This window comes from Nothobranchius furzeri, chromosome 5 (genome assembly GCF_043380555.1).
Source record: "Nothobranchius furzeri strain GRZ-AD chromosome 5, NfurGRZ-RIMD1, whole genome shotgun sequence".
Classification (NCBI taxonomy): Eukaryota; Metazoa; Chordata; class Actinopteri; order Cyprinodontiformes; family Nothobranchiidae; genus Nothobranchius; species Nothobranchius furzeri.
In genome coordinates, this window is record NC_091745.1 from 71,459,360 (window position 1) to 71,484,143 (window position 24,784).

General features: G+C 39.9%; 1 protein-coding gene across 1 annotated transcript in view; it reads right to left on the minus strand.

Annotated features, from left to right (window-relative positions):
- Nucleotides 1-6,338: 6,338 nt before the first annotated feature.
- grik3 (glutamate ionotropic receptor kainate type subunit 3) overlaps nucleotides 6,339-24,784 on the minus strand; it is a 146,868-nt gene continuing 128,422 nt past the window's right edge. Inside the window, exons 13-16 of the mRNA XM_015950084.3 lie at nucleotides 18,687-18,904; nucleotides 12,901-13,126; nucleotides 12,414-12,664; nucleotides 6,339-10,954 (exon numbers count right to left, since the gene is read on the minus strand). Coding sequence (XP_015805570.3) covers nucleotides 10,760-10,954; nucleotides 12,414-12,664; nucleotides 12,901-13,126; nucleotides 18,687-18,904 — 890 coding nt within the window. The 3' untranslated portion in view covers nucleotides 6,339-10,759. The remainder of the gene's footprint in view (nucleotides 10,955-12,413; nucleotides 12,665-12,900; nucleotides 13,127-18,686; nucleotides 18,905-24,784) is intronic.

The window sequence follows — 24,784 nt, forward strand, 5'->3', positions numbered from 1 at the left end:
GAACCACTGATATATTGAAAATAAATAATTGTGTTGATTATTATTACATTTAATTTTGCTCGATACTGGATGTAACTCAGAAAAGCATGTCTGATGCATTTAGCTTCTGTTGCGGATCCTGGGCTCCCGCACCTTGAATGGCCCTGTTCTGCTCCCTCCATGCTGTTCAGGAACTTGGACAGGTCCTCCGTCAGGCTGGCCTCCACCTCGGCCCGCCCACTCTGCCCCAGCTGCGGACAAGCTACCGCTGATGAGATGCTCTTAAAAGGACTCCCGATTCAGTTTCTCAGAGAGAGACTCACAGACCTAAAACCTCTGTCTTTCTCTCCTCGGCTAGATTCGTGTAACATTTGTGATATTGAGTAGCTTTGACGAGAGTGTGGATATTCGTATTTGGTAACCGTTTGTTCGTGTCGAGATCCCGTTTTGATTCTGCCCCAGTGAGGTCTTTTTCGTTGTCGTTTTCAGCTTTATACTTCGCTTTTCGTTAATACCCCTTTTGAATGTTGATAGCCGTTGAGTTTTGGTTTATAGTTAGTTCCAGCTCGTTGTTTTTTCGTTTTTGTGTCAATAGTTATTTCCGTGTTTGCGTCCCTGGGACCGTTTGTCCCAGGTGTTTTGAGTTACCTCCGCTGTGTGTTTTGTTAGACTGAATGTGGATTTTTCAGGTCGAGGACTGTGATTTTTTGGTTAAAATCTGTAAAATAAACCCCTTTTATTTACTCTCACCCCTCATTTTTCCGCATCAGTTTTTATGTTACCCCTTGCCACAACACTAAACACCTAGGGTTTGTAACAGCTTCATTCTCAAGCTGTATTTGAGCACACATTCAGTACGGACATTATGCTAAAATACACTTGCAAATCCAAAAGTAGGAATCTGGAAATTGAATTGTCATCCTTATTTCAATTTCACAAATGGCTCCAGTAACAGAAACGGGCAATCAGGTGGGGTACACCCTGGACAGAAAGCCAGAGGGACACAAAACCTTCCCATATAACTTAGCTTTTTGTTGGACTGTCATAAATTTCCAGTGACTCATGGTCAATTCTTACTTCAACCATTTCATTCTTTCAAAGCTTTGGTCACTTTGCATCCATGTATAATTGCAGTGGATGTCTTCTGTCACAGGTCTCGTTGCACTCACATTGTACCATTTAGTACTCACTTTTTTTTTACCACCCCATAACCACTTTATCCCATTACATACCTACCTTCCCCACCTCAAGTCCACCTTAGCAGCTACCCCAATATAATAGTTATCCAATGAGGCTGCAGAAGTTTTTACTTTGTGCATGAACAAAATAAAGTTGGTAAAGAGGAATATTTATTCAGCTGTCTGCAAAAAATGAAAAAAAGTTATCAAAAGTCCTGCTTGGCACATGTGTTTCACTCAGGCCCTGTCCACACGTAGCCGGGGATCTGCCAAAACGTAGATATTTTTCTACGTTTTGGCCTGTCATCCACACGAAAACGGAGTTTTTTCACACGAAAACGGATCTTTTTAAAAACTCCGGCCAAAGTGAAGATCTGCGTTTTCTCCGTTTTGGGTGTCTGCGTGTGGACAGACAAAACCGGAGTTTTAAGGTCCGCAACAAAAAAATGCTGACATCACATGTGCGACCTGTGTTTACACTAGCCGGCATCATGGAAGCCCTCAGAACTGCACTCTGTCACTACCCGATCCATCAATTGTCCAAGCGCTTTCTGCTTGTTTGTTTTTGCAAGCGGAATTACTGCTCCTTGCGGAAGACCACAGACGAAGGACGAGGTTAAGAATGGGGGAAGTACTGCCGCCTACAGGTCTGGCATGTCCTTAACAACATATTTATCCGGGTACGTGTGGACAGAGTTTTTTTTAAAACGCGGTGGTGTGGATGCAAGTTTTTGGAGGGGCGGATATTCGTTTTTAAAAAACCCCGGCTACGTGTGGACTAGGCCTCAGTCACCTAATCACACATGTGCACCAAGCAAATCATGTTTGCTCTGTCTCAGGAATGTCCATTGAAACTGTAGCAATGCACACTAAAACCACCATCATAACATGCAATACTGTAGGTTGAAACACGTTATGTGTGGGCGACGGTGGCACAGGAGTTAGGCGCTCGCCCCGTAATTGGAAGGTTGCAGGTTTAAGTCCACTCGGTTTGTTGCTGTCGTGTCCTTGGGCAAGACACTTAACACCCATTGCCTGCTGGTGGTGGTCGGAGGGAATGGTGGCGCCAGTGCTCGGCAGCCTCGCCTCTGTCAATGAGCCCCAGAGCAGTTGTGGCTACATCGCAGCTCATCACCACCGGCGTGTGAATGTGTGTGTGAATGAGTGAATGACTGATTGTATTGTAAAGCACCTTGGGGGTTACAGGACTCTAGAAGGCACTATATCAAATACAGGCCATTTACCATTTTATGTCTTGATCCTGTGAATTGTTGAAGGGAGATGGAACTAAATGCAATGGAAATAGAGACGTATGTGTGCATTTTAGACCCATTGGTACATCTGTGCAAGTTCTGAAAGGGCTGAATTTGAATGGAGACAAACAGCTGAGAGGACTGGGACATCGTATCTCCTGGTGAATTTCCCCATCCCAAGGATTATCCTTCTAGAGCAAGATTAAAATATTCAACACTGACATGAAGACCATTGTGAGCAGCAATATCATCCTTCAGTTATTCGTCAGCAGATGTCTACATCTGCAATGCAATCTTATACCTATATACTGTACTATACCTATACTAGGAAATGGGTTGGATAGGAAATATTGCGCAATAACCAGCTGCTAGTAATGGGATATATCAAGGCCTGTACTGAGTCTAAAAACGGGCATCTACAAGCTTGCATCTTTTCACAAAAAAAAAAAGAACATCATTGGTGACAAGCGAGGCCTTGTTTTTCTTGGGTCACATGATGGATTTGTTTAAAGTCATCATCACCAGTGGCGGCTGGCCAGTAGAGGGTGATAGGACGCCGCCCTCCCAGTTTCCCCAGTGTTTTTAATTTTTATTTAAAAAAATAAATAAATAAAATTAACAATAATCACATATTCTAAGTTAATTGTGTGTTTTGTAACAAAAATAAATCATATATATATATATATATATATTGGTCTCTGCCGGTCTCTGCCGAGCGGTGGAGGCTGTGGGCTGTGTTTCAATCGCCCAAACGGGACGAGACCAGTCGTCCAATTGCTGACAAGAAAATCAAAGGGTAGGAATGGGAATGTATCCAATCAGCATCAACGTTGCTTCAGAAGCATGATGGGCGATAGAGCTACCGCCAAAGGCTTTCGTTAGTGCTCGGTAGAACTCGGAGATTCTCGACTCCAGCACGTTTTTGGTCGTGACTCGTGACGGTCGTGACGCAGACGTAATAAACATGGACGCCAGTGCGCCTACAACCAGCAGCAGCATGGATACCGGATCTCAGCAGCCACTGAATTCAGTTCGGTCTCTTCTCCAGTATCCGTTCGAGAGGAGAACTATGGTGGAAAAACTTAATGTCAAAGAGCTTGGACCAGATCAGCCCGACGTAAAGATAAGCCAGCAGGAGGAGGAGAGAGGTAAACTGTACACACGAGGCTTCTGGGAAGGCTTGGCTAGCTGGATGCAATCACGCTAATGTGTTATTTTGCTTTCCAAACAACTTTGACAGATGAGGCATGGATTGAGTCAGGAGTTACGGACATGAAACATTTTTCTGAGAAGGTGAAGAAACATGAGTTATCCCGGGCGCACATGGACAACACGGTGAAGCTAGCTATGCTAGGCAGAGCTAACATTGCCATGCAGCTAGAGACGAGGCTAGGCTTGCAGTGGATAAACACAATGAAGAAGTGGATCAGAACTGGCACATTTTGTCCAAGAGAGAGATGTCAACACAGTGTATGAGCACAAGGATGACCTCCTCAGATTTTTCCAGATGATCAGAGACTCGGATGACTTTGATCCAGTCACTGAGAGAGAGGCAGGAGGCTTTGTGAGAATGCTGGAGGAAGAAGATTTTGGCTTTCTGCTGGCATTGTGTCACAAGATCATGCCACATGTGGACATGCTGTTCAACCAGCTGCAGAAGAGGAACATTGACTCTGTCTACATCACAGGGGTCATCCAGAGCTTCACCAACAGTATGCAAAAGATTAGGTACATACTTGTTTATTTAATATTATTGTGATGAAATTCTCCAGTATGTTAGTTTCACAATCAGTAATGTGGATGTGGACCATATATGGTCATGTTATTTTATGTGCAATTTAATGCAGTATTTTTCAACCTTGGTCCGCAAGGCAGTGTGCCAATAGTCAGACACACGTGGATTAATCCCTTTGTCCAATAATGTAAGACAGGAAATAAAAGAGCTGTGCTTAATTCAGGAAATAGTAAAGTTGTGCACAAAGCTCAGAAAGCACAAGTTTGTTTAAAAAAAAAATAGCACAGCCCCACCAAAAATATTTTTCACCAGCCGCCACTGATCATCACACACTGGTGAAATTCTTCTTCACATCTGACCCATCCCCGTGCGGAGCGGTGAGTTGCAGCGGGAACTACTTGCTGGTTTAACCCCCCAATCCAACCCCCTAAAGCTGAATGTCAAGCCAGGAGGCGTTGGGTCCCATTTTTTTAAGTCTTTGGAATGACCCAACCCGACCATATTTGAACCCCAATCTCCCAGTCGGGCGGACTGAACTTGTTTTGCTGTGTCACTTTTCTAAATAAAAGGTGCTGAAAATCACAGTGGATTGTGGGTTGTTTTAGTTTGGTTCACGTGTCTATCAGGGGGTGTTTCTCAATGTCAAGACGCCTGGCGTTGCGAGGCGATGTCTTGTGAGGACACTGTCCTTCCTTGGTCAAAGTAAACGGTTAAATGGAACAGACTTGCATCACGTGACGGCGGCTTCCACGGCGGTCACATGACACAGGAGATAACATTACATTTTATACGTATTAGATTCAATATAAATATATAACAAGTTGTTAAATTAAATATATGAGTTACTACCCGCTAGCTACCAAAGCTGCAACTACTAAGCAACTAACCAACAGTAGATAACTTCTTGGATCTAAAAAAAAAACATTTTTAATTTGTTGACTTACATTTAAACTTGAAATTTGCCCCCAAAGTAGCTGCCCGCTTCTGATCCGCCATCTTTTTGAAAATACCGCGGTGTATTGTGGGTCAGTTTTGACCAAGGCTAGGCCACAAGACACCTCCTGTGTAACCTTGCTCAGCTAGCTAAACGGCTAACAAATGGAGAACATGCGCCTCGGTAGAACAAGGAGATTGGAGCACGTCCTGGCGGCTCCTGATGATGTATCTCCTAGGCAACCAGGGCGGGGCCAAGATATCAAGGCGAGGTTCCTTGGCAGAGAGAAACACCAAGGGTTTCAAATAGACTCGACCAGGATTTGAACCCCAATCTCCCATTCTTAGGGTGGACACTCTTACCACTAGGCCGCTGAGCTATTGTGCTTGTCCCTAGAAGCAATTACAACACATAACAGCAAATCTTTTTACACTCACAGATCAAAAAATGGAATGAAGATCGAAATAAAGCATCAAGTAGTGAACCGTCGGGCAAAACGACCGGCTTGAGAGCCTCATTGGTTCATGAAGCTTTATTTGGCTGCCACTACCAGCTGCTAATGTCACAACTTGATTTAAACCAACTCGACAAGAGAAAAGATGGAAAGCATTAATCAGGGTATCCGCAGGTCCTTAAAAAGTCTTAAAAAGTCTTAAATTTGCTTTTCCAAATTTAAGGCCCTTAAAATCCTTAAAAATTACAAATAATCCTTAAATCCAGTTTCTAAAGGTCTTAAATGACCAAAGACCCAAATAAACAAGATTTTTTTATTTCTACAAAATGTTCGTGACTTTCTAGTTAGTGTTCAGCATTTTTTGTGTACGATATTGGCGTAAGCGGAACCGTACACATTCAGTCGGTTGTGAAAGGGGGCTGTTTTTAGATGAGCACATTAGCTGGTTAAGCTAGGAGTTTGCGCCATGGGGAAGTGCAAGTTTATTTGTAACTGGATGGCTAATCCCATGTTCGCGACGCAGTTAGCACCGGTTTCAGGCAATAGCTGGAAATTATAGCTCAAATGTAATAAAAAAATAGCTCAAATTTGGTCAAAGTGGCCTTAAAAAAGGTCTTAAAAAGTCTTAAATGTGGCTCCCTTAAACCTGCAGATACCCTGATTAATTCATGTGGAGAAGATCAAATAAGAGAGAAGAATGAAGATGGACATCCCCGGGAAATGCCCTGAACAGGTTTTATGCTTTCAGCCTCAACAAGTCTACATGAATGAGAAACACACCAGTCAGTGAGTATTCAGACACGTGTTCTGATATGAGGTTGTATTTTTTATTTAAAACTTCATTTGACCCATACATCAAACTGTACAATTAAATTATTCACAGTGTGTTCAAAAGAAAATAATTCAGTAGTTTTTCTATAGTACTTTGTCGATTTTCCCCCCTCAACGTTTTATTCACACGTTCTCTTAACACATACACTTATAGGGAAAACAAATACCCACCCTCCCCTTTTTAAAAAGATTTTATTCATGTTTTTTTTTAACAAAGCCTTACAAAAAACTATATTCATAGAAATTCTGCATGTTCACAAAGAAAACCCTGGTTGGCACCAACATGTTTGTCATATTGTTTGAGAGGTTTTCTGCAAAACGATAGAAGCTTTACAACTAAAAAAACAAACGTGTACGTAAAAAGGCATATCATCATGGCTGGGAAATAAGAACTCATGTCACACACTGATAATGTTGAGTTAATGTAGATTACATTGTGTGTTACTTTTCTATCACATTTTATACATCTTTTATTTGTAAAATGACAGTATTCACATTAATTTATTTTTAAAAAAAGGACATATATATATATATATATATATATATATATATATATATATATATATATATATATATATTCTGTAACCAAACCGACTCTATCAGCCAAAGTAGAAACCCTGTAGTAAATTCGAACAGCTTTTGATTGTGATAACAAATTGTAATTAAAGAAGTGTCGTACGACGATCGTTGAGTCTTTAAATTACCTGCACGAAAAGCTACAGTACACATCGGTGTGACAGAATTATAGTATAACCTCACAACAGCAGCAGTCATACTTTAGGCCAAGTTGTGATTGGGCTTTCATGAAAAGGTCCATTGACACGAGATAAACGTACTCTAAGAACGTGACCCCAGCACTCTTCGGGAAGCTCATTCTTTCTCCTTTATGTTCACCTTATAGAAATATAGTCGCCTTCATAAAAAAGACGGTTTATGTACGTTTTCTCATCTAGATGAAAGAAATCAAATATACCATATTATAATGCATTTCTATGAAATAAACTGGGGCAGTGGAGTCAGGATAAAGTGAGAAAGTGGGTTAAAGTGTCCTCTGTAATGAAATAAATAGCATCTAGAACATAGACTTGTGAACAGAATGGTTTCATAATGTATAAATTTAGCAAAATACATCTTCTGCCAATCTTATCTACATACTCTACTTAGCAGAAGATCATCAATAAACAATTGTACAATAAGTTTCTACCAAACCGATGCTAAATTTTACAGATTAGTTTCCTTGAATCATTGATAGTTGCCTTTTTTTTTTGTTTTTTTTCTCTCATCTCTGCGTATTGACTCTTTAAACCTCACAGAGGTTTACTGCTCCCTCAGCTCCTAGGTGACAGCAGCTCACAGACTCCTTGAGTCTTCCTTCGGGATGACATTTGCTGAAGATATACTCAATATAGGCAACACATCAACACAAGCACAGGATTATCTACTGTCTTTTTCCTCTGTTTCCCACAGTCTTTCAGAACGTTCCATCATGACAAATATGGATTTACTCAGTCCACATCTGGTAATTAAACACAACAGTCATCCGACTTTTAGTCAGAGATAAGCTCTCCTCCTCAAAGAGTTTTCAGTATTGCAGAACAACCTTTCTACAAGCCAAAAGCCTGTAGATCACACAAGAAACAAGAAGTACATGGAACATTCAGTAGCCCTGTTACAAAAACCAGCTCAAAGTGCAATGAGAATGAATTCATTAATGTTCTTATCAAAAATGCACTTTTCTTTTCAGCAGTCTCTTCCTTTGTCTCTGCTACTTTAACTTAATCGGGACACACAAGTTGGATCTAATGTTGTACCAGCTAAAACCAGTATCCCACTGGGCGCTAATAAGCACCATAAATTTGGACATGTTTGAAAAATCGATGCAAGAGTTTTTCCTCATTAGGAGTTGCTGCTGATGTCAGGAGTTCATCTCTAAAACTCGTGCAATCAAGTTTCCATGAGTGGAAAATGGGAAATAGGCGAGTAACGTACGTGACAGGTTGGCTATTCATTTGTTAAAAAAAAAAATAAAATAAAAAAAATTACATTTAAAAAAAGAGATTTAATCCTCACTAAACTGCGACTATTAGCACAAAATTTACACAAATGTGGTGCGATATAAACAGCTTGGTGTTATATTAGCACAATTATGCAAACTTCACCTAAGTGTTTAAAGAACCAAATTGGTGCATTTCCAAGGGGAAATGACAATTTCTTTCAATTTTGTTCCTTCAGTTGGTCAGCAAGTTGCAGCCCTGTGAGACTTTTTAGCATCTTTAGCGGATTTCAGATTTTTCACAAAGGATGGCATATGTCAAAAAGTTTATGATTTCATGATTTTTCTTTTCAAAACTTAACAAAAAGCATTTATATTGAATGTGACTATTCTACAACACAGCCTCTTTTATCCACAATTTTTTGAAGAATAGATGCGTTTTTAGATGCAACAATTTTTGTAGAACTGACTTCATTACAAGAGAGCATACCGAAATAACTAAACCAGCAACTGCAAAAAGATGCTAAATAATCCAAGTTTGAAATTGTGCAGCCTAAAGGTGCATGAAGGAAGACTGACATCCTGTGGTCAAACTTGGGTACTGCAGTCCATCTATTAAAACAAACGAGTCTGCTCTGAGGGACTGTTCCCAGTTAAGGATCAACGCCGGAAGGATCTATGTGACGACCGAAGACACATCAAGTTGATGAATCCATGTCACTGTAATATCAATCTGTAGATATTTAAAAAACATAGCATGAGATATTTATTTATAGTTCACCATTAGCATTGTTAGCCTCTAGCCATCGTTATCTGATATTAGAGTAAAACAAATGAGCGATTCATAAATCCAGGAAAGATGCCGTTCTTAGGTTTATCAGAATCGCATTTACTGGCTTCCATTCTGTCCACAACGCTGCTGCTTTTTGCTGGCGATGAATTACGAACGTCGGCAGTTTGCGTTGAAGACTTTACAACATTTTGCCCTCACACGTGATTGGCTCTGGAACCAGGAAGTATGGCCTTTTTAAAAGGTGTAAATCTGACAACCTGTTTCAATGCATCCTTCCTTCAAACGTGACTGAGACATTCGACAGTTTTGTTATTATTTTAGTATAAAATACTTACGTAATGGACCCAGTATAAAGTCTCTGTGATGTTTCAAGTGAGCTGAGTGAAAATGTTCCACTTGGATTGTAATGCATCAATTTCACATTTGCCAACTGAAAATCTTTTTTTGATCATCATTAATAATTTAAACCCCTAAAATATGGTTAAACAAGATCTAAGAATCATCTTCTTTAGGGTGCTGAAAGATGTCCGGGTGAGGTGGAATAAATAACAGAGAAAAGAAAAAAAACATGCTATGACACCTCTAAATGCAGTTTACACACATCACCTTGCATGAACAGATTTCTTTATATTCCCATTTAAACTACTAAATTTCACTTTTCATTGAACACACACACACACAAAATAACAGTTCTGGTCCACACTGTTCCGATTCTATTTCTGTTGAATATTCAGATCTTTGGCAATCGATATTTAAACTGGTTACAACTGGATTATATACAAAGAAATGTAATGTTGTAAAAAACCCTCCAAATGATTTATAATTGTCCATTTTGGGATTTCTTTAATACACAGTAGATGTTTCAACAACCCAGTTTGCATCAGTGATCATGGCTGCCCTTGTGCAATGACACGGCTACAACAACTGTAGATTTAGCGTTTCCCATCCTGCCGTACGTTCCCCCAGTCACAGTGTTGCTCATACTAAATTAGTATTCCAACAGTATGTGAGGCAGACATCCAGCTAATCCCACATTTATCTGAGGTAACACTATTTTCTTCTGCCAAAGCCTGTTCAGGAAAATGTGAATCAACATGTTAAAAAAAAAGAAAAACATGAGAACTTGACACAACAAATTAATGAGAAAATAGATTTTTGATGAAAACTGCCTTATCTTCCTTTAATTGTATCAAAGTCACTTATTGCCGTTTTCCAAAAAAAGCCTTTTTGATTTTAATTAGGCCGTATTTTCATATCAGATTTTCTATCTCTGAAATGATTGACTTTTGTCCTTATGAGAATTGTGTTTTTGTTTGCATCATATTCGTAAACATCAGACTTCAGACAGATTCGGGTGTATTGTATCTATTTAGAAGGTATTTCCCCCCCTCAGATTCTTTCCAAATATTGATTTAGTTTGATTACAGAGTGAGTTGTCATACCTGTGTGGCCGACGCTGCCATTTTGAGTTGGCCGTGTTTTGTTAGTGTTCCTATGTCACTGTGGTTGATGGTGTATCTGCTGAGCCCATCTAAGCCATTGTCTCTAGGTTCTGGCACCGCCCCCGACACGTTGCTCACGAGGTTCTTGCCCTGTGGGGAACACATCGTCATGGGAAGACAGGGGTCATCCCAGTGCTGCAGCTCATGTTGTCCTTTCCCGGGAGTCGTCGGTCGTTGTAGGCGTGCATGTTGATCACCGCATCCGTCTTCACCATGACCGGAGGCTGAGGCTTGTGCTTCACCCGTCTCTCGCAGGTGAACGACAGTCTGATCTCGTCCACCATGGCGCTGCACAAAGACCTCTGGGCAAAAAGGGAGGATCCGGGGCGGGGGGAGAGGAAAAGCGGGGAAAGGGACGGGGGGTAAATGCCTTAGCTTTAAATTGTTCTGGCAGGAGAGAGCGTTGACAGTATAAGAGCACAACAGAGACTTAGAACATCTATACTGCAGTAAAGGGGGCATATTATTCTAAACTCACATATTGTTTCCTTTGGTGCTGCCTTGTGGATTTCTACTGCCTCTATAAAAACCCCAAACATGAAAAACCCATCCATCTCTCTTCTGTCAGTGTTTTGTTTTATGAATTATGAGCCTAAAACAAGCAGTTTGAAAAAGTCCCCATTTGTGATGTCACAAACAGGGAAATTTGTATAGAACCACCTTTCACTGTTGCTAGAGGAGCAGCTGCTCAACTCCAAGCTCTTCGATATCAGAGCTTCTCAGCTTACAGCAGCCTGAGTGGGGGATGGGTGGGCGTGGCCAGCTCCAGCTTGTTTTCTTAAAGAGCAAGTCAACCCCTACCAGAGTCTAACTCCACTCCCACTTCATGTTTGAAAAATGCAACACATGCTGTTGCCTGGCAGACCGAGAGGACGGAGCTGCTAACAAATACACACACACTCAGGCTCACGACAGCATTGTGACATCATAATGTACCAGTTTACATCATAGCATACTTCTTAGCCAATAGCGGTGGCAGATTTAAATTAAAATACAGTGCAGAGTTTTTACCTGACAACGGCACAACACTGCCAGTTTGAGGAAGAATATTTAAATTTTAACTAAGATGCACTGAAGTGCCAAATTATTGACGACACGTGTCTGCAGCACGATTAGACACTCGTTTATTTAGTTTATCAGCAAAAAAAAGTTTATTTGGGGTGACTTGCTCTTTAAAGTGTCAGGGCCCTGAAATGGCTCATTCTGGAAGGTACTGGAAATGTCAAAAATAAAACCGCTGAGAGGGATTTTGTTCAAAGAACTTCATGAACATGTTTTTATCAACTGCAGAACAGTTATAATTTAAGAAATAAGTCATATGGCCCCTTTAACAAAGGTACACTGGAGTACTACATAGCATACACATAACTAATAAATACCGCTTTATCAGGAAATGTGTATTATACATACATAGTGACTCAAAATGTGAGATTTACCACAAAAAGGGTTGATACTATCCTGGAATCTCAAATGAGTGTTAATGGATTTATTCCCTATGCTTTGATTTGCAATCATGCCAGCTAAAAAGGAGCAAATGTGTTTGTGTTATTGCCAAGTACTCCCACGGATTAGCCAGAAAAAGGCAAGAAAATATCTTCATAACATGTTTTAGAGTTTTAAAGCTTTTTAGAAAAAATTTGTAAGAAAACCGTATGAAAACATATTTAAAACGGAAATGAAAAAAATAATAAAAAAGATGGCGCATTAGGAAAAATATCATGTTAATTACCCAAATCACTAAAGGTCTTTGGGGACATATACCTGCTCACGTTCCGCAGTCTTCCTCAGCTTGTAGACGAATTCAGCGATTGCCACAAACACGGACACCACCAGGCCCGATGCCAAGACAATAAATATACCACCCAGGTTCTGGATACCCATGGGGCCTGTCTCGCGATGCTCTTCATCCAAGCAGCTGCTCCCACTCCACCACTTCTCTTTCAAAATATGCAGGAGCCCATCCTCCAAGATGCTCAGGATTGCAATGCTGATTTTGTCTCTGTACGGTGAGCCTGCAAGAAACATAAGGCCCATTTCACTTTGGCTGAAACGCCAGCTGGACTCTGTGATACTAAGGTCCATAAACACGTTGTTGCACACTGTCTGACTAGCTGCTACATGCTTTCTTTATTTATTTGCAAAAGTGTCTAAAAGCAATTCTTCACCCTCAGCTTTCAAAAATAAAAAAATATAAAAAGGCATTATTACTTGTACTCAGATGTATTTCAGGGTTATTCACAAGTCTTACCGAGGGGAGTGCCGATGCCGTAGCCTTTGCTGTCAATAATCCCTCCTACTTGTGTCAGATTACAGTTTCTCCTGGTGACATAATCAATAGTGGTGGACTCCGTAATGAGTGCATAGTCTGACTTCAACACCCTCTGAATCCCGTCTTCGATGGACTTGACTAGCGATGTTCTTGGTCTGCTGCTCATAAAAGCCCACATCTTCTCAAATGTGGAGACCTTTGATTTCTAATAAGAACGGAGAAAGAGAGTTAAAAAAAACATGACCACTGGAACTTTATTTTAATCTACAACGCTGCAGGTGAGCAAAAACCAGCTCAAAAAGTCACAATTTGTTTACCGCTAAGACGTTTGAAGAAAGTAACTCAAATACTACAGCTTTGCAGGTAGAAATACTGCAGATTTCACTTGGCCTTAAAAATGATCTAAATCCAACAAAAGTGTCCGACATTACGGTGACGCTAAGTGTTACTGCACTTCGAGATCCTGGTTAATTTAGGCAGCATCCAAATAGATTTAAATGATAATGCCCTTAGATCGCCATTGTCACGGGATTAAAGGACAATAAATTGAAGCTTTGCACACATCTATATTTTCACAAGTGCTACTGAAGCACAATAATAGAATGACGTTTCATTAGTCTTGCATCAGTCTGTGGTATTTCATGCAATTTTCTGTGAGGTCACATTTATGCCATGTCTAATCCAAGATAATTACTGTCTAAAGACTATAAGCCGTTTCAAATTGTGAAAGACGCTCATAAGAAGTCCTCTCCCTTTAAGCCCAGTAGACTCAGATTTTTGATAATAATAATAAAAAATTTAATAATTGAATGCTTTTTTTTAATTTATTTATGGTAACTTGACAGTAAAAGGTGGTTTTCTGGGCTTTAAATCCCATTTACCAAAGGACTAAACAGACATATGTGGACAACAGTGACCACAGCAGTAAAAATGTTAATCTCAACTTGATCGTGACACAGATCGGCATCAGACCAATATAAACATATTAATGTTCATTTGTTCCTCATTAAAGGTGCATTCTGTAAACAAACACACAGTGACTTTCTCACTAGCGGTCCGTGACTTTCATGACTGTTGCCAGCTACGAATCAGCACCAGAAGATTCGAGAGGAGTGAAAACAAGTCATACACAGTAAGTTGATGAACAGACAAAAATATTTCACTGTGACGTTGAGTTGTTTATAACTGAAGGAGTAGCTTGACATCTTTTTAGAGCCGGCTATTTCAAATTCACTGTTTGTCATGTACCTGGGCAGAGGTGAGTCACACCATCTCCTCTCATCAGCTTTGAGTTAATTCTCCACAGGTGAGGAGCAGAGGGAGCGGCAGCTGCAGGAGATTCCCAAATCAGGGATGCGAGTTCAAAAGGAGGATGGAGACACCTCACTGTGCCGGATGATTGCACCAGTTTAGGTAGCCCCGGCCACTTGTTTTGCTCTTGCTCGTTCATGTTTTGACTCACTCTTTGACTATTGGATTAATGACCTCGGACTGTGTTTTTTGGACTACGTTTTGGATTACCCTTACGTCTGGGGTTTGTTTCCCTTCCCCTCAGGATCCTCACACCACCTGCTCCACCTTCGCTGTCTACGTACTCTGGATTTCACACACCACGTCCCATCCTCCTCCGTTGTTCCTGTTTGGTTTCCCTCTGCTACCTCACCCCTCCTGGAGCGCTCACCCTCTGCCCAGCGCTCTCCTCGGCTTCCCCTCCTCTCTTGTTCATCCCGAACGCTACACGGACTTGAGACGCACCGCTCACTCCCACAGGACTTCCCTGTGCTGTTTCTGTTCCCGTCTTGTAATAAAGAACTTTACTCTATCAATCTGCCCGACGAGTAATGATTCTGCATGTCTTGGGTTAGGCACTTCGAGTCATGACACTGTTAGCATTTAGTGATGGGACTCATGGCTCTTTTATTGGAGCCGTTCATTGATTGCAATCTGGTGACTGTCTGCTTATTGTCTCCTTTCCTCTTCGACTGCAGGTATTGAGTTATTGATAAAATCCATAACAGTTTAATAAAATAAATTGTTAAAAGGTTCAAACATATTTAACCAAAGTTGTAAGTATTTTCAAAATCCCTTATCAATTATGACAAACATTGTTTTTGTAGTCGGTCGTTTACCTCAAAGAACTGTTCAAAAGACTGGCTCCTTTGAATGAAGTGAAGCCAAGAAAGCAGGGGGTATTAAGAGCAACGTGTTCCTCCTACGTCCGTCACAGCGGTGGGTGGGGTTTGAGCGGGTGCGCTTTACCGGCTCCTGGGGAGGTTGGTTACTGGAAGACGACAAGACGTACGGCTCTCTACAGGGACTCGGCTCTCATCGTTAACTTTGAAAACCCGTTCAAAAGATTTGATTCGTTCATGAACGTCACATTACTACCCCCTAAAACTGTTTTGTTTCGCGGAGGAGTTAATTTGTGTGCATCTGTGTGAAAAACACAGGAGAAAAAGAACGACAAAACAGCTCCCCCACCAGCCACGACTCGACCCCCGTCGTTCATGTTTATGAGCCATTCAAAAGAATTTGTTCGTTTGCGAACGTCACAACTTTATTAGCATTGTTAGCTCAAGGTTTGCCTCTAGCCTTCTTTACCTGATATTAGAGTAAAACAAAAAAAAGGTTGTGGCTTCTTAGGGGTGCTAGAAATAACTTCTGGGTCACTCCTTTTACTGGTGTAAGATTGTTACAAAACACTGCAGTATCAGCTGGTGCAGACTCCAAAACCCAGCGGCTCACAGATTGTAAACAAAGATGATGTCCCTATTTGTTTTGTTTTGTTTTTTAAAGGAGAAAAACTGGAAAAACTCCAGCCGGCTGAGGAAGACATAATCCAACATGACTGAAACTAGACTGCTTTTTTAAATTATTTCACTGTAACATTCTGGCATATTTTTCCCTTAAATCTCATTATTAATCCAAAAACCACCCTTCTGGCAAAATCTTTGGATTTCTGTATCCAAATTGACATTTCTGTTGCTTTTATAATTTTAGGGTTATTGTCTTTATCTTGAGTGAATAATTTTGACTCTTTTTTATTTCAAATGTCCCGTTTATGACTTCATTTAAATGTTTTAAATTACATTTTTAATTACCATTAGGAGATGGAGGACACTTTTCTATGCAAACACTCAAAGTGGTATCTTATTTTTATGTACTAGAATATTTTAAGTAAAGAAATAGAATTTTACATTTGTCATTTGTGGAAAGCAATAATCATAATTCAAAAACAAAGAGTAAGTGCGTTATTAAGAACATCTATTTATTCCTATTTAGTTATTTGACATTTTCACAAACTAATTTTTAAAACAGTCATTTTATTTGTATTTAGGGTTTTAAAATTACTTTTATTGATTAATTGCCTATTTTGTTTTCTGCTAGTTGTGACTGGTGACAAAAACCACAAAAGCATTGTTGTTTTTTCTCGGTAACACCCAAGTTAGAGCTGACTTTCATTCCAGGTGTGTTTATTTCTTATGCATGTGAGCACATCTTCAATAAAATCATAAACCAACATGATCCCCGTAATCAATAATAATTTGTTGTCCGAAGCACGTATCTTTTCTCTCTTTGTATTTTGGCAGTTTTCTTCTATGTTTAGAAACCTTTTAAGTGTTATTGTTCCCGTCCCTTAAGGTCTCCAGCCTTTGGAGCTGTTTTCAGGGTTAACATGAATGATTTATTTTTCATCAGAATCTCCTCTTGAATTTTCAGTTCAAGTGAGTTAATTTTCTTTCAGTTGTCTCAATTAGGGACAGTTTGTCAAACTTAGCTTTAAATTTCAAAAATTTTCTAAAAATTAAAAATAGTTTAGCATTCCACATGAAGGACCAAAACCACATCTGCAAAGCCTTCCTGGTCTCTCCTTATCATGCTTCTCTGCCTCAGTGAATTAACGTCATTAAGCTTTTCTGCAAGGGCAGGAGCTGGCAGAGGGCACTTGTGCCATGGGTAATTAGACACCTGTGTCTCTTATTCGCTGAAACTATGATTACAACTACAAGTTCTTAAAGAGCAAAGCATCATCTAAACTACCTGTTTTTATGTTTCATATAAGTATTCAGAAAACATTTACTTGTTAACAAATATTCTTCTGTCTAACCCTTTGTTAAAGTCATAATAAAAAATGTGAAAAAACTAAATCTAGAAAAATAAATCAACAAGTCAATATTTAAAAATATTTCTGAGGTGTATTTAAAAAACGCCCGGGAAAACAAGGTGGGGCTTAATTTTCATAAATAAATAAAAAGCCACTTGAAAGTTGCTTGTTTTGTTTTATTCTGACACATAGTTTGTATTTATGATCCATAATTTTGAGAAAATTTTAGAAATCATGCCACAAATCTCACCATAGGAGTGTTTTTGTTTTAATGACTAGTCTGATCCTATTATTGAAGCATAATTAGGTCGTTAAAATTATTTTACTATTTCTCCAACAAGACATTTACAAAAAACAAACAGGTACCTTAAAATAACAAATAACAGATCATGGACAAGCCCCCATATATGTGACAACCCACCTCATTTACTGGAGCATAAACTTCATAATGGTATTCAGTGTGCATTTTAAGAGTATTTTTAATAAAATGAGCCATTTAAAATTCAAAAACCAATATAACGGCTGGGGTCCAGCAGTGATCTTGTTGAGACACCATCTTAAAAAGATTGGTGTTACGAATCAATCCTATGGGTCATTTTGTGGCTAATGAGAGAAGTCTACCTAATGCCTGACTGATTGGGGTAATGTAGAACATCCAAGGACCTGGAGTGAGTCCTTACTAACTAAGTAGTCTCTCTACTCTCCCCTCTAGAATGCTGCCACATTCGTTCATTTTGCACCACCTTTTTTAGCCTTTGTTTTTACAGTTTAATTTGTCGTAATCTTAGATGGATAAATTATCTGTACATTTTTACACTGATTTTTGATATTGCCCAATGAGCCGGGTCACAGCAAAGATCATATAATCATCATGTCAGATAAGTCATTAGAAAAACAGATAATTGTTCCCATCCCTTCACAATTCTGTGAACATTTGCATATCTAACCTGCTGCCACATTTGTTTTAGATTAATGAACTCATCCAGGTTTTCCTACTGCACATTAACATATGAAACATTTACTGACTCACAACTGATAAATTAACATAAATAATCACAAAGAAAACTTCTAACTTGTATTTTATTGTTGTTTTTGCCTAATTTCGGACTAAAAGTTATATGGAAGCCTTTCTATGTGTCTTTTTCAAAAAGTTATACATTTTCTGGAAAACGTGTTCTTGCATTACAGTTATAAAACTTCATTTCATTTTATGTACATGGCCTAAAAAAACTTTCACAAAAAAGAAAAGAAAGTTTTAATAATGAATACAATATACAACATTCAAGTATAAATCGTTCACTAGGTTCAACTACAAAATATAGGAGAATGAAAACTAGAGCAGACAAATGCCCTGGAGGTTTTTCCCCCCTTTTGCTATTGAATTTCATAAACTTAAGTCTCTGAAATAGTAATGTGCTATGTTTTCATTTTCTTACAATGAAAAAAAAAAAACAACTCACTCTGCTACTGTCAAGCAGCACACAAAAGCAGAAACCTCTACAGTAAAGCTCAGTTCAAAGATGCAGAAATAAAAACCAAGAATCTAAAAGCAAAAAAAAGAAACTTAAGAACAAAAAGAAATGGTTAAATTATGTTGAAAGATAAAACCCTTACCTACTTTAACATCTGATGTGTGCACTTCTTTTTTTATGTGGTTTACCTTAAAGAAAGCCATGGTCGCTCCATCTTTGACCACACCGTACTCGATCTTGGTCTGCTTGGCGATGTCATCAGCTGAGTCCACCGGCGAGTCCATTCGCTCCACCGTGAGAAAAGCAGCTAAATTTGCGGTGTATGAAGAAATGATGATGAGCGTGAAGAACCACCAGATTCCACCGATGATCCTGGTCGACAGAGCTTTGGGCATCAGTTCTGAGCCTGTAAGGAATGGTTAATTCACTGTTAGATACTCTTAATTTAACTCACTATTTACTTTTCTTAATCAGTCTGCAAGCAGTTTAGGCCCGGGGCTGCATGGCGAGGGTTTGTAGCACTGTTGCCTGCAGCAAAAAAGGTTGCAGGTTCAAAAACCAAATACGGCCTTTTTGTGTTGTGTTTGCACTTATCTCGCATGCACATGGGTTTTCTCCTGATTGATTGGTGATCCTAACTTGTATAGGCATAAATGAGTAGGTGAATGACCTGACAGATCTACGTCACACTGTCACTTAACGTTCTTGAACCGTGACGGGGAAAGATGTTGTTTGTTTGTTTAACGTCCAGGAAACACAAGAGAACGTCTCGACTAGTAGAAGCTAACCATCAGCATTAGCAACTTCACCACATGGGAAAACTCCTTCAGGCTTGTTATTTGTGAAGATAAAACATCAACGTTGCAAAGCAAAGATAGTCAGTGGTAGAGTCTTGTTGCTGTTAGCCAATCTGAGGCGAGAGGTCCAAATATCAGGAAACAGGATTCAAAATTCATTTTTATGTCTTCAAACAGGCGCACCGGAGCTTTCTTTCCCTACAGTACGGCTTACAAGGCATTCATTCCTACTAGAGCCCACAAATATGAGTGAAAGACCTTTTAAAATCTTTCCAAAAGCTGTTAAAAATGGTTTGAGTGAAAAGTTTTCTAATTTTTTTGGGCTGCTAAAATCTAGCTGGCTTTGAAAAAGCTTTTTTATTCAAGTCATAGGTTTCAAATAGTTAATTTCAACATTTGTTTTCACATTAACTTTTGTTGCATTATTCCTGCAACATGAAGTACTTTGCATTCAAATATTATCTCAACCAGATTCCTTTTGAGAATGATGCACCACAGTTTGGGATTCTGAAAGGATTATCAACATTTGTGGTCTCCATAAACACAGAGGCAATGAAACACGCTCTTCTTCTAGTCCTAGATGTAAACATAAAAAATTTACAGCCTGAATAATGAATGGAGAAAAAAAAAAAGATCAAGATGCATTCCCACACTGACAGAACACCTCTGCATCAGCCTTGACTTTGACTGGGCCTCTGTTGAGTAATACGGTGTTTACAATGGCTCTCTGACTGGTGTAAGAGTTACTTTATATCTCATCTCTGACAACCTTTAAAATACCCTTGTGCTTTGTGCACTCGGTTACTTTACTGAGAAGATTTATGAGGCCAATTCTGAAGAGTAACAAGCCCACAGAAGGGGGGCAGAGTGGTCAGCTCTTTAACCTCTTCCACCAAATTTGATTGGATTTGTCCTTTGTGGTTTGACAAAGACTGTACGTGGTTGCAAACAAGAGAAGACCGAAGCATCCCTTAATTCACTATGACTTCAGAGAGGCAGGATCCAGATTCATTCCCTGGTCACAATAAAAATGAAGTGAAGCCATGGGTAACTCAATTGAATTCCACACAATAAAGCACTGTTGTCAGCGGGGAGCAGTATACGGCACTGCATCAGAACACTTGGATAAATACAGAACGCAGATCAGTCATATGGGTCGGGGGAAATAAAATGGTGTCAGTAAAGCATTCCGTAAACAAAGGACGGGGCTCGGGTGCATAATACTCATATTTGTAGTTTTCTCACTGCTCTACTGCATGAATCAGCTGAAAGAAAATTCACTGTGGGATTTATTAATGATGACAGAAGTTAAAAATTAATAACAACAAAAATGGAAACAGAGAATTCAAAAAAGTGTTCAAATGGATGTGAAAAGTTAATTCATATTAATATTAATAAGTTAATATATTGAAATCATATGAAAATCTGAAATAAACACTTAAGCCGGGCGTACACTGTGCGACTTTTTCACTCGCAGCGTTCAGCTTCAGCTCAAACTGTACGACTTCCTCGCGGAGCAGATCTCACGAGTCATGTGCTCACACTGTACGACCCAGTTCTCGCATGCGACCTGACTGCTCACACTGTACGTCTGGTAGCAACACGTCGGCCCTAAAAATATGCTAAAAATAGCAGTTTTTACTCAACACGTCAGACTTTTTTGTCTTGTTTTGCCTGTTGTCCTTCGGGAGTGCTGCAGGAGGACACACAGGGATTTATGGGGGTTGGATGAGGAAAACGAAATAAAGAAAGTGAATCTGTGTTTTGTGATCAGTTTAATTTGACATGAACACGACAAACACGCTTTCTTGACAATCTTTGTGAGTAAAAAAACGTGTAGAAATAAAAACGAACAGCGTGTGTTATTAGGGAAATAGCGGGCGAGCGGTGTTGATGCATGATTGCGCATGCACCGTGAGCGGTTCCGATACTTTTTGGATCGTAGCTGCTCGCAGCGCCGCTTCAACAGTGCGATACCCTCACGAGGGACGAGCAAAATATTAAACACGCCAGAAGTCCGTGCAAGCTCACGATTGCTGATCGGCAGCTGGTCACGTCTCGTAACCCCCTGTACACTACATGACGCTCGCCGCAAAACTCGCCCCAATGTTGTGGATTCTCGCATGACTGGAAAATCGGCTCAAAAAAGTAAAAAAGTCGCACAGTGTACGCCCGGCTTTAATGGGAAATCTTTTTTTAAGTAAACTTAAATGGTATTAAAGCTAATTACAGACAATTGTCCCAGTAAGAGTTTTGTGTTCAGTATATTCCTGCTCTCCAGACCCTCACTGCTTTTCAGGAAAAGTGGAGCTTTTAATTGTGAGCATTTCTACACCTAAAAATGTTGTGGCATTAATGATGCCACACATTTCAGCTTCTTAAGTGTTTTTTCCTCATTCTTCCTGCAAACCTGTGGTAGTGTGTGTCAGCATGCTGTTATTTGTGTTGCACTTCTAAGGCCGGAAATATACCTGCTTGTTGATGCACACAGCATCTTTGTTCACATACGTGTTGCTGCACAGCATGTAGTACTGCAGTCTTCCACTAGGGGGCACAGTAGAGAACTCAGACCAAAAATAGTCCTAGGTTTGTAGGGTACAACCAAAACAAGCATGGCGCCAATAGAAGAGATTTGGAGGATTTGGAGTTTTACTCATTAATATTCACGATATGCATAAATGTCACTTACTCTAACAGCAATGCAACTCTTCTGCTGCCTCCACTCGCTCTGTAACATTTTTCAGTGAACCTCTGCTTTAAAGGTGTTGAGCACTTGTTAAATAATTTCTCAGGGGGGCAGAGGCAGAAGCGCCTTGATCAGCACGGACAAGTCTGCTGCAGCAGACAGTGGCATCAGACAGCAGGATTCGGAATCTTATTTCCTAATATTTGGACGTTTGACTCCGACTGGATAACGGCAGCGTGACCTCCGACTCCGTTTCCTGTGCAAGATGGATTTTTATCTCCAAAAATTAACACAAGCCTGAAAGCACTAGCTGTGTGGGGAAGTTACTAGTGCTAGCGGTTAGCTTCTACTAGCCGAAACGTTCTCTGCTGTTTCCTGGATGCTAAAACAGCCTTACCTGTTGTGAGTCAAGGTGGGCGAGTCCATGCATGTTGAGCGACAGTGTGATGTAGATCTGTCAGGCTTTTCAAATTCTAGATCAGGGATAGGCAACCCTGGTCCTAGAGAGTTGCAGTCCTGCATGTTTTCCAGCCATGCATGAACTTGCAGCTTCTAATTGGCTGAACACACCTGATCCAGGTAATCAACAGCAGGAACCACAAAGATAGTTGGAAAGCAAGCAGCACTGTAGGTCTCTAGGACCAGGGTTGCCTACCCCTGTCCTAGATTTCCACTATTTTCTAGCAGGAGATAGGTGTAGGACACCATTTTCATGTTCAGCCTGCATGAAAAACTCAAAGTGGCGTATTATAATCAGAAATAATCATCAAATATTGTTTTTCAGTGAACCACACCTTTAAACAAAATGTGACATCTAGTATTGTGATAGTTATCAAAAAGCATTTACACAAACTACATATTACATATACTATTATCAGCTTGATGGTTTGTTTGGAACTCGTCTTCATTTGAATCTGGTTGAGGATATTCAGAAAGCTACCTGTAGCAGGTAAGCGATCACCTGATCGTAACATTTCTACATATATAACTATTGCTTTTAAAGCAGATAGCTATGGTGTTCTAATTGTGCTAAATGCATTTTGTTGAAGGTGGCGGTGTATGAATTTGGACCAATTCAGATGTGAAATGCATTGAAATATTTCACATGAGGACCGGTTAGAAACAGATCACTCACGTATTTGTTGTGAGAAAAGAGTCAACTGAAAAGCCAGGAATCTGTTTGAAGTAAACAAAGTGCTTTTGCACCTCCTCATATTTTATGTTCTTTTTGTTGTCTCTGACACCTCCCTCCCACAGACAAGCTGCTAGATTATATATTTTTTTATTTTGGTTTCCTCAAACGCATCCATTTGCATTTTAAACATGTCAAGGAAATAGTTTCCGCCTCAGCTGCTGTCACCGTGTTTGGCAGACAAGCAAGGGATGTCTGTTAATGTGGCACAGGCAGAATATACACCTCGCTGCAGATACCGCTGTGCAGCATGTGTTACAAGGCACTGTAGCACAAGCGGGTGTCACTCGAAGCCAGACTCATTTTTTTAAACTTCAAAACATTACGTTTTAATTATGGATTTATTCTACACTTGTTTACCTGACTCAGTTTCAGTACACCTTCAAGAAAAAATCCTAGAGAAATGGTTGAAAACACATGAACAGATATGATGCACAACATCCATGAAGCTTCTTCTCAGCTTTGATATTCAAATTTGAGGAAGGAAAAAAATCTGTTGTCAGGGAACTATGAATAAGAGTTGATTAGCAGCAGCTTCAGTCAATGACTGTAAATGAGAGAAACAGTGGAGCTCAGGCATTTACACAAAAAGCTGTGTGCCACATTCTGAATCATAATGGAAAATTCTCCCCTGTTTAGTTTAATATTATAGGCGACTAACTAGCTCATTTTGATTTGATTCTCTCCCTCTCCTCTCCTCCCGGCTGTACTGCTGCTCCTCTCATATTTCTCTGCCGGCACCGGCAAATTGGCAGAGCTGCTGTGCAGTTTCACAAGAGTGCTGCCGAGTTTCTGTGCTTGATGAATTGCTGAATGTGTTTGCAAACCTTACGGCCAAAGATCCACCAAGTCTCACTAAACCTCCTTGATTTGTCTTGTTACACTCGGGTTAAACATTTTGTTACTGGGGTCCTTTTCACCACCGTTAACTTTATTATGTAAATCCTGGACCTTCATTTGCTTTCTCCTTCCTCTTAGGGGCATCTTGTAGAAAGAAAATCCTACTTTTTGTTTTATATTTGCCAGAACAGGCACCTCTTTCTGTGAAAAAACCTAACGCGTGTTACTAAATTTTAAAGCAACAGTGAAGAGTTTCAAACTGGTTTTAGCTATTCTTGAGCAGCTTCACATTGGACAGCACTCTGTACCTCTCAGCTGACCAGAAACTGCACACAACAGTTTTGTGATTTGGGCAGGATCATTAGTGGGAGGTCTACGTCTGCTTTACAACAATAGCGGTTTACTCTGCCGGAAGCTAACATACAGGCTAGCAGTTAGCAGTTTCAGTTTGCCGATCGTCGATAGGAAGAATTTTGCTTTTTGTTGGCGAGGAGCCTGGACGTAAAAAGTAGGAGAATAATGTCTTCGAAGGCAAAGCAATGAGCTAAAACCAGAGTGAACATCAGTGTAGCTTACACAGTTTGGGTAAGCAAAAGGAGGCTACAAAATCATGGACTGATGATGACCTGACTTTGTTGCAACTGAACTTTAAGTGATAACAACAATAATAATAATATGAAAATTTTCAACTTAAAAGGTGAAATTAATATATGATTCAAAATCTCAATCTGAATGTTGTGAAGATGTTCAATTCTCCAGGCTCAAAAGGTC